The sequence below is a fragment of the Cryptotermes secundus genome, unplaced genomic scaffold, assembly GCF_002891405.2.
Source record: "Cryptotermes secundus unplaced genomic scaffold, Csec_1.0 scaffold201, whole genome shotgun sequence".
Taxonomy (NCBI): Eukaryota; Metazoa; Arthropoda; class Insecta; order Blattodea; family Kalotermitidae; genus Cryptotermes; species Cryptotermes secundus.
Window position 1 is genome coordinate 22161 of NW_019723300.1, and position 11169 is coordinate 33329.

The 11169-nt window shown below is 37.2% G+C and overlaps 1 protein-coding gene across 1 annotated transcript in view; it reads left to right on the forward strand.

Moving 5' to 3' along the window:
• The window catches only part of LOC111861700 (cadherin EGF LAG seven-pass G-type receptor 3), a gene marked incomplete at its 5' end in the record, with an annotated part of 37268 nt that overhangs the window by 21617 nt on the left and 4482 nt on the right, over nt 1-11169 (forward strand). The window contains 6 exons of the mRNA XM_023846477.2: nt 956-1076; nt 3298-3467; nt 4987-5071; nt 7599-7900; nt 9429-9616; nt 10538-10661. Of these exons, the coding sequence (XP_023702245.1) occupies nt 956-1076; nt 3298-3467; nt 4987-5071; nt 7599-7900; nt 9429-9616; nt 10538-10661 (990 nt within the window). The remainder of the gene's footprint in view (nt 1-955; nt 1077-3297; nt 3468-4986; nt 5072-7598; nt 7901-9428; nt 9617-10537; nt 10662-11169) is intronic.

The window sequence follows — 11169 nt, forward strand, 5'->3', positions numbered from 1 at the left end:
ACTCCATGGAGCAGAACCCTTCCTTAGAAGTCATACTTGAATGAATGAATAATGTAAAAGGGGCGGGCCTTCTTGGCCCTTGCACCATGACCACAGTGATCTATGAAGCCAATACTTGATCAGTTATCAAAAAATTTGACATTTCCTATTAAATCAGAAGACCCATTGCCATGTTCACAGAGAACCTGCTATGGTTCCTGTCCTGAGCAGGGATAATTCACTTTGTGCACTTACATCCAATTGCTTTAAGATCAAATGTAATGTTACTTTATCATCTATAATTGCTTAGTGAGCATCTTGGCTCAAGTGGTAATGCTTCTAATCTGTATTCAAGAGGTGCCTGGTTCAAATCTCAGCTGGGATATTATCCTAACTTAGGCAGTGATTGCTTCCTTCCACATTCCTTCCAGTTCATTATTCAGTATCATCCAGTCATTCAACAGTGTACAGTCTGGATTAAAAAAACTGCAGATAAATAAGTACACTTACTTCCTACAAGTTGTCACTGTCAACTGGGCTCCCAGAAATATGTATTTCTCCATCTCTCTAATGTGTGCTACAAGCCCTGCGCATCTCATACTCCTTGGTTTGGTCATGATAATAATATTTATGGAAGTGAACAAATAATGAAACTCTATAATATGCAGATTTCTTCAGTCTCCTGTTACCTTCTTCCTTGTAGGTAAAAATATTCCCTTCAGCACTCTACACCAAACTCCTTCAAATATTTTCTTTCTTTTGGGTTGGAAACAAATTCCTCACCAATAAAAAGGAAAGGTGAAATTGTGTATTTGTATACTTAATATTATATTTCTTGATAGGTGATGGATTGATAAAAGATTCTGAACTTCATAGTGGCATACACTTGCTTGTATTCTGATCACATACATACCACATGTGTAAGTAAAGTCTTCGCATATCATTATGTTGCGGATGTTCTTGTTATTTTTATTAGGATGATGAACCGCAGATCATGACTGTGAATGAAGAAATGAATGTTGGTTCAAAGGTTGGAAATGTCACAGCAGTTGATGAGGACATTGGTGAAAATGGCATGATTGATTACCTTATAACATGTAAGTCAGTCTCAGTGGACGTCATCTGTGGAGAAAAGGGCAACTGTTCTTAGCATTTTTGCCTTTTTCAACACATTGTACACACATCGCCATCACTTTACACAGAGTGCAATGCACAAAGAACTCCTTTTATGTATATCTGCATTATTTTGGCCTCATAGCCTTACTCTGCTTCATCATAATCACCAAAGTCATCATGAGCTTAATGAGAAAAGATCAGCTATGAGATACTTAATCATTTAGAATGCTGACTCTTTTCATAAGCATGCAAATTAAACATACATTCATATTCACCCTGGCTGTCCTGAAATGAATCATTTCAATCGATTTACTGTCCAGCCCATTGCCAGTTGTTACACCAACTGTGCTATCCTGAGGGGTCAGAGTTTGAGTCCCAGTAGAGCAAGATTTTTCTCCTTCACATGTCATCCAGTCTGATTTTGAGACCCACCCAACCCTCTATACAGTGAGTGCCATGTGCAATTTCTCTGGGGCTAAAATGACCAGGTTGTGAAGCCGACCATTCACTATTGCCAATGTTAAGAATGCATGGATCTATATACCCATTGCCCCATACTTCTTCATGATATAGTGCTTAATTAGTTAAACACAGGAACATCTTTACATTTTTTTAGCTTTTTGATCTACTGTGCTTGGGTATGGAGGTACGAAATTTGTCTGTGAATATTTGGATAGAGAGATATTTCAGAATAAGCATGTGATGGTAGTGTTTAGTTCTGTTTAGTTGCACTGCATGAAGACAGTCTTCTGTCAGTCCATAACAGGACTGGTCATACACAAGTGAAGTCTCTGTGCTGAATTTCATAAGCACCACTACACTGAGATGTATATCTCCATGCATTCTCTACATTGGCACCAGATGGAGGTGGGTAATCAGCTGCTTTATGCTTAGGGAAGGAGCCTGTTATTCACACTGGATGTGACGCTGAATGGACCCCAAACCATTCTGGACATGGAGGGGAAGCGAAAATTCTTTTCCCCTGCTTTTTTATTTAACTCTGAATTTAATATTTAAGTCTGTTAATTAAGTTTACAAGTATATTAGTCTAAGCAACTTACGCAAGTTAATAGCAGTTCTATTAAGAGACATGTATTGTAGCATATAGGTGACTCTTTAAGTGTGAAACATATATTTGTAAGCATTAAGATAAGGTCATGCCATAGCTCAAGTGGTTAGTCACTGGCTCCCCACAGCGGCGACCCAGGTTCGATCCTGGGTCTGGTCAAGTGGGATTTGTGGTGGATAAAGTGGCGGTGGGGCAGGTTTTCTCCAAGTACTTCGGTTCCCCTGCCAATCTTCATTCCACCAATTGCTCCACAATCACCCTCACCTATTATCTTGGGCTGGTACAATAGGCCAGAAGTGGCCACAGTACAAGGGACTTAGTCCCACCCCACTAGTAATAAAAAAAAAGTATTGTAGCGTGTTTTGTGTGTCACGCTACAAATAACTTCACGCCGTTGTCCCAATATAGCGGATTTATTCCTTTCACTCACACTTTACACACACTTTACAGGCGTTTACACTTGCAGTGCTACAATCACTGCTCACAATATTCCGGCGAGACCGACTCCTTAGACGGATATTCCAAACTGACTTCTTAGACAGGCGATCCGGAGCTTTCTTCTTCGAAGACTATTCCGCGACTTTCTTCTTCGAATGCTATTCCGAGACGCACTGTTTTTCGCTGAAGCTGGGCTATCTATAACCTTGCCCGCTGTTAGGCAACGAACCCTCCGTTATAACCATGGAGACTCCTGTTAGAATTACCATGGAGCAATTGTTGTCTCCTCTGTAACGGTCTATTGTAGCGTTTCCATAGAAGTTACCCCTCTGGTTTGCCGACACGTTACAGTATTAAGATATTGTATGTAATTTGTAACAACTGTATACAATGTTCTATGTTGATGGTACATATATATATATATGTATATGTGTGTGTGTGTTTGTGTGTACCTGTAATATGATTAGCTTTGTAAAACATATTTGTACCAGTGAAGTATTCAGATCCAGAAATAGTGCATTAGAAAATGTGTTCCAAATTGGTTACACCTTTGAAACAAGAACCTGAAGAGGCAGTTAACATTAGTAATTTTCTTAAACACACAAGGATATTAATCTGAATGGGAATATTTTAATATCCTTGCTAATTATAGTTCAAAAATATTTATTCTTATGAAGCATGTGATGATCTTGCAGATGGTAATGAGGATGGACTATTTTCTATAAACCGCACATCAGACAACAAGGGGATGATTACTGTAGCAAAGAGAGTTGATCGAGAAACAGCCTCGGAACATTTATTGACCGTGAAGTGTTTCAAGAAATCTGCCAAACCTCATAGTTTGAGGAAACAGTATAACAGACAGGTAAAAGCTTTAACGTATAGAATATTCCATTAAATATAATATTTTAATATTCCATCTGGGAATAAGTGATTCCTTACCTGTATGAAGTCTGTCAGTTACAAAATAGCAGATTCAAGATGTTGGTAAATCAAAACATATACTCCAAAATATTCCCTGTTCCTGTTTTACGTTGGTAAGTCTACAATCTCATCTTTCTTCCTTCAGTGTTCCCTCTTCAGTTTCTTGCTAGCTTCATTTGAAAGCATTACTGACATCCAGTGTTAACCTGTCACACCATCACCACACCTGCACAGCTGTCATTTACAGGGTTCTTCTTGGGTCTCCTCAGCTTCCACAGCAGGACTGAGTATTCTACAACAGGAAGTCTGCTGCTTGATAGTAAACCCTCCTTCAGAGTGAACACTGAGGTCAGACTCTGGAAGGATCTAAATTTATGTACTATGTGATTAGGAGCCACTTTATTTCAAAACCTAGTAATATTCTGTCTAAAATATTTTTTAGGTATGTCATACCTTGAGAGGTGAGGAGTGGTAGTGTAGTTGGTTGAAGCACTATGCGACAAGCCAGAAGGTGACAGGTTCAAGTCCTGATGAGTTTTATTGGCTTTTTTCAATTGACCTAATCCTTCCAGCCACACTATGGCCCTGGGTTCAACTCAGCCTCTAACAGAAATGAGTACCAGGAATATTCTTGGGGGTAAAGGGTGGCTGGTATGTAGGGCTGACAACCTTGCTGCCATCTGGGAGCCCATTGCCTAGAAAATGTGGGAACCTCGACGTTTCACAACCCTATGGTCCTCCACAGCCTGTTACTGGGATATCTTTACTTTTTTTTACCTTTTTATGTCATAACTTGAGAAGGAAGCCTAATAGAAGAGAGTTTGCGGTGTGTTCTATGAGATTTCCAGTATCATGATATTGCTTCCCTTTGCATGTTGAATTTTGTAACTTCCTAATGACACAACAGTCTATGTCAATGCCTTACAATGACACACTCTCAATGATGTTGAATTCTGCCAGTAACTTTTCAGTTCAACAGCTAGTAGTGTCTGTATTGCTGTACTGATTCCCTCTCCATTTCTTATGTCCTACATTTTAAGGACAGCCTTGGCATGTTGTGTTGTTAGTGGGAAACTGACAGCAATGAAGATGTGCTTTCTGGATGTGACACTGCCTAGTCCAACAGAATGGTACCAGTGTTACAGAAAAAATTGCTGTTCCATCTCTGTGGCAGAAACTATTACCAGTATTTGGAGGTTACTAGAATGACTGTGTGAGATGTTAGGGCACCAGAGAAACCTGTTACCTTTAGTAATTATTGCAATATTAACCCAGTCTATTATAAAATTGGAGGCAACAGGTTCTTTGAAAATGCTGTTACTTTTCTACTTGACTACATGGTGTCACAACAATCCAGAAGATAGTAATTTTCATATTTGCTGCCAAGACAACCTCAAATCTCAGAATGAACGATTCTTTATTTATGGTGTAGACTCATAATAATTTGTTTTCGCTTATAGGATCCATCAGAAAGGCAAGTTAAGATTGTAGTATTGGATATTGATGACAACAAGCTGGTTTTCACAAAAGATAATATCACTATAGGTAAGTTTTATAATTATATATACTATGTAAGTTTTATCAAAAACTTGAGTAATGATGCTAAACATTTTAAATCACAGCTAAAGAAATATCTGCATGCTCATTCCTTCTACTCTGTAGATGAATACCTCAATGTAAATAGAGAATAATGTAGAGTTAAGCTATATTAGTTTAAGATAAAATTACCTGTACCAGCAGGTATTATTTTGACTTGTTCCATATCCAGAGGTATTAACCTACTAAATTCAATAAATTCAATTCAATTCAATTCAATATAAAGTTCTGGGTGTAAATAATAACCTATTTGCCTTTGATATTACATGGACCACACAGAAAATTAAAAAGTTAAGGGGGATACCCAGACACACAACCACACTGACACATGACACACAATCACACTGACATGAAGACACACAGATAACAAAGTGCTCTAATAAGTCTTCTAAAAAAATTAAGGGGAATACTCAGATAGAATGACAGAGAGAGAGCAAGGTGATCTCTTAAGCTTTTTTTTTTTTTTCCAGAATAAGGAAAGTAGGCAAAAAGTGAACTTACTTAATTACCTGGCGCAGCAAGTGCCAGGTCAGAAGTGAGCCACTGTTGTGATATCATGCTAACTAATTGGGTGGTGACAGAAGAAAATATTATCTTTCCACTTGTCCATTAAAAATCCCACATTGACTTCCATAGGACTGAAACCATACCTCTGCATTGTGAAGTCAACATCTACCTTCCAGAGGCATAACATACCCATTAAGTCACAACTTGGTCTTAGGCCAATATGTATATATATATATATATGTATACAATGTGTTTTGTTTCTTCAATTTCCTACTGCAAAACCACTAGAGAACATGAAAGGTATGGGGATTATGCTGTGCTCTTGCCAATATATATGGTAGTCATGTCTGTTAAACTGATGTGCAAATATTGAAGTAGAGTTTTTGGATGTTGTTGAAATCCTCATTCCTAGTCTTATTTTTTAATTATATGAATTCATTCATTCATTCATCAGTAATCTGTCAAGATGACAGGTCCACAGTCTCTTCCAAAACAGTTCCTCCACTTAATGGGATCTGGAGCTTTCTCCTTCAAATGAGAATATCCTCTTCTGTCCCCAAGGTCATCCAGCATCTTCTTACGTCTTCTTCCTCGTCTTCTGGTCACTTCTGTCCACCCCTCTATCTTTCTTTCAATAACTTCTTTTAGAAGGCAGTTACTGCATAAGATATGACCAATCCAATTAGCCTTCCATTTTCTTATTTCATGTAGGATATTCCTCTGCTCACTGACTCTAAATAACACTTCTTCATTTCTCACATAATCGGTCCAACTGATCTTCTCCATCCTTCTCCAACGCCACATTTCGAAGCTTTCCAGGTGTTTCTGATCTACTGCCTTAAGTGTCCAAGTTTCAGCCCCATACAAAACCATGCTCAAATTATATAAATATATTCTATTTTTTTATCTTAAATATTGTTCCTTCTTTAAAATTTTATCTGCTATGTATTGTGACGTTAACAAAGGAAATAACCATATGCAATGGAATCTCCAATTAATGGTCATCAGTTCCAGTGGTTCAAAGTCAACAATCTCAGTGTTAACTTTCGCATATTTAAGAATTTTCTAATTTTTTTGCATTCAGATCCGCCCATACCCAAAGAAACCTGAAGCAGGGTTCTTACTGTAGATGTAACTTTTCAGTTTCCTGTTTTTGTGCTCAGTGAAGAATACCCATAGATATGACATTTACTGCATATTCTTGCCAGTATATATTGTAGCCATGGCAATAACAGCATGTTGAAAATATTTCAAGAGAACATTTTTTTCAGTCACATGTAAATTTTAATTTCACATTTTTTAATGTTTTAGCTACTATATATTATGATAATATGAATGAAGAAAGCAACAACATTGGGTGAAGAATGGGTACCTCTGCTTATTTGTGAATGTAATTCAATTCTCACACTCATAAAAATTTTACTTTTATATTTAATTACAGAGAATAGATATAAATGCCATTATTATCATTTTCATCTCATTCTTACACTTCATAACAATATTCATGTGATATCACTGTATACATTTATCATTATAAGTACAATAACAACTGATAGAATAATGAAAATACCCATTTGGTTGTTTTCACAAATCTTTATTATTCTTTAATTTCTTACAGATAATGTAATCACAATGAAAATCTTCTCAGGTGATCGCCCATGTGGAGATGGAGTTACTATCCACTGCTGTGACCGCTGTCTTTGTCAATATCATCAGGACTTCGCTGCTTCTGCTGTTACTTTGTAGAGTAGACTATGAGAACATTTCTTGCAGTATCATAACTGAACACCATTACTCATAATTTCTTTGAAATATCACATAAACTCTTGAAAAGAGAAACAGATACAGTGTCTGAAATGTTGGATACTAACATGTCTGATCACCTGAGAGGATTTCATTGCATATGATCACTGCAAATGCTTCAAACCGTTCATAACATAAAGATTACCAGTTTTTTTTTTTTTTTCAGGTGTTCGCCTGAATGTGCCAGTGGATACTTCTCTTCTTACATTGGAGGCTGTTGACATTGATTCAGACTCTCAGCCTATCACATACAGGCTAGCCAACTCAACATTCTTCTCTCTGGCACCATCAGTTATAGACACAGTGCCAGTGTCAGCCAATCACAGTACAGTATTTAGACTTAATAATGAAACAGGAGAACTGAGAACGGCCAGCAGTATGGTTGGCTTTGTGGATGGTTTCTTTGAGTTGCAGGTGACTGCAAACAACACTGAAGTTGCTGGCAGAGAAGTGAACACCACAATCAAGGTTTGTAATATTATAATTTTATATTTATTATTCAAGCAAGGAACGAACATGAAGCAGGCAGCAAGCAGGGCCTAGTTGCTAGCCGATTCACAGTGGTTTCTTGCTTGGCTTACTCTTTCATTGTGAAGATGGAGGCATTATGTGCCTCTGAAACATCCATTTGACTATCACCAGACAATGCAGTGTTACAGTCCAGAACAGCAATAATTTTCTGGTGGCCTTTTTAAGCACAATCATTCTTGATTTTGGGCTCCATTGGGACCATACATTTGTTCATTCCACAACAACTTACATGTTTTGAAATTGTTATAGATTAGTAGATCAATCTGTTTATTTATAACTTGTGAAATAATAGACTTGTTGATCCCATTAGTAGTCCATATCTGTGTGGCCTGAATAGACAGTACCAACATCAGATGCTGTGAGGTTGAATTGATGTAAGCTCTCTAACATGAGCACACTGTATTAATGTTATAGTCTACATTCATAGACTAAATTACTATATACAGTAAATTATTTTAAGTACCACTCTTTTGGGCTGTGTCTTCATTTATGAATGCTGCAAATTAGAGCAGATCATTGCATCATCTTTTTACTCTGCTACAGTTGTAAAGTCTGAGTGGCCATAGTTGCCAGACTAGTCAATAGAACAGTCAGATAAGTGGTCAGACTGAATAATGGAAGAGAAAGAAGGAATCTGAAGCCAGCCATGGCTCTCATATGTAAAGGTTTTTTCCAGGAATTTCTCTCTGATACAGAGAAACATAAAAACCCCCAGAATATGCAGTACAAGTAATATGTCTCCTGAATGCAAGCATTATTCTGCCTGATTTATCTTAAGTTATGCAACATGCAAGTTGGTTCCAGAGCCTTTGATTGTGTTGGTTTATACTGTAGTTACATTCTTAATGGGGGCCAATAAGGGGCACAAAAATTCAACAATTTTCATCTTCCCACAAGTCACTGTGTAGGGCTGAGTGCTTGGTTTCATGTGTTACAATTCTGTTTACATCTGTTATCTCTTCATAATCTTTAATTGATGATATTTTGTTATAATTGTTCTCTGATGAAATATTATTTCTGGCACGAATCACAATTTTTTTTTGTTCCACTTCTTTGTTTTACTAGTGTAGAACATCCATGCCAAATTGGGGCAATGCTATAATGAATATAGATGTCCTAGTAGCTAAATACGAATATAATACCTTTCATAAAATCATTTCCTGGTGTGCCAACAGGAGGCACATTGAATATCGTTACTAATATTATAAGCTTTCCCATGATTGGCTTGAGGGTTTGAGAACATTCCCTTTTTATTTTTTGTAACATAATTAAATAACATTTTGCAGATATATTTGATTAAATATTGTTATAATTCCATGCAAAAGCATTTTATTGTGTAATTTATGTTTTTGTAAAAATATATGTCTTTAAAATATTTCAACATCAGCCTTAGTTCAGAAATTATTCCTTTGTTTACTGAATACCTCTAACTACTGACTAATGTAACCTATTGTTTTGCTTCTAGATATTTGTGCTACGTGATCGAGATCTGTTGAAGTTTGTGTTCAGCAAACCGCCAACAGATGTGAGGAGAGTTCTTAATGAATTTCAGAGGGAAGTAGAGAGGGCACTGTTGCTTCCTGTCAGTCTCAACATTTATGACACACAGTTCTATGCTAAAGAAGATGGCAGTCTTGATTTCAGCAGCACAAGGTTTGTCAGCATTTCTTGTAATTAAATCTTCCTGTTAAGTTGAATATTCTTAACATCTGCTAAGATAAATGCAATGCATCTTTAGTATTTCATATCAGAGTAATATTCTTATTCTGATTGTAGTGGTTGTGTAGTTTAAGGCCTATGTGGTCTCATGCAGAATGAATGCTGGTGTTCTCAATTTGAATTCCACCTAAGGCATGAATGTTTGAACATATTTTCAGCCCCTGTAATTCTTCTTTTTGACCAAATTTTTGGGATTATACCATGTGTTAGCCCCCTCATGCAGACAAAATATATTATTATTATTATTTAAGTGTTCCAAGAAATTAGTGAGAAAATACAGGAAATTCAGGAAAAATGCTCTGAGAAATGGTGCAATTTATTTGGGTAGTTCAGACTATTAGGCACTGGATGGCAGCATGATTAATGAATTGGAAAGGCTGTTGAAGGAACTGATAATGGCCGAATTTAAGATACTATCCTGGATTTTAGGGCCGCGCCATAGCTCAAGCGGTTAGTTGCTGGCTTCCCACCGTGGTGGCCCAGATTTGATCCTGGGTCTGGTCAAGTGGAATTTGTGGTGGACAAAGTGGCCCTAGGGCAGGTCTTCTCCGGGTACTTCAGTTTCCCCTGCCAATCTTCATTCCACCAATTGCTCCACAATCACCCTCATCTATCATCTGGGGCTGGTACAATAGGCCAAAAGTGGCCGCAGTACAAGGGACTTAGTCCCACCCCACTAGCAATAAAAAAAAATCCTGGATTCTATTTAGAGGGACTGAGGAAAACAATGAAGAACCTGAGTGCAGGTTAGACTTTGCCCTTGCCAAGACTTGAACCAAGCACATGCCAAATAGATGTCACAATCTTGTTTCTATGTTGTTGTTATTATAATTCATGGTCATATATTTGTTCCAGCTCATGTTTCCAGTTGGTTGGTAAGGAAAGCTATGATCTTAATGATATGCAATCATTGCTTCAGGATCCTAACAACGTTGACCTGAATGATGTTTATGACAAGTACAACGTCCAAGGCGTTCAGGTAACCCTATTTTTCAGACATATTTAGAGGACTAATAAGTAATGCCTCGCAACAAGAATATAAGATGAGGTTATAGCCATAAATGATGCAAATATAATGGCCTTTCCCAGACAAATGCTCATCAATCACATTTTATAGAACCTACACTGAATTTTCTGTAGTATGTTCTGATGCATTTGCTGCTGGAAATAAACACAGTGCTTTACTCTTTGGTCAGCTCTTCAAAGAAAGGCTAAAAATATCAATATGAAGCTTCAGGGGGTTATCTTTGGCATAATTGAAAATCTTGTGTATCTGATTTTTGTCATTTAATAATAATTACATGTGAAATTTGAGGTTCTCATGGCAGTGACTGTGAACATTACTGTCTTCTATGATGCAATGCTGTGCAGTTTGGTAGAAGTTCTTACCAGTGTTTTGGAGGAACATAATTACCTGTCTTCAGGGTTGAAGAACTATTTTTAACCATGAAGATGGAGGCACAAATCCTTAGTCTTTACATATTTCA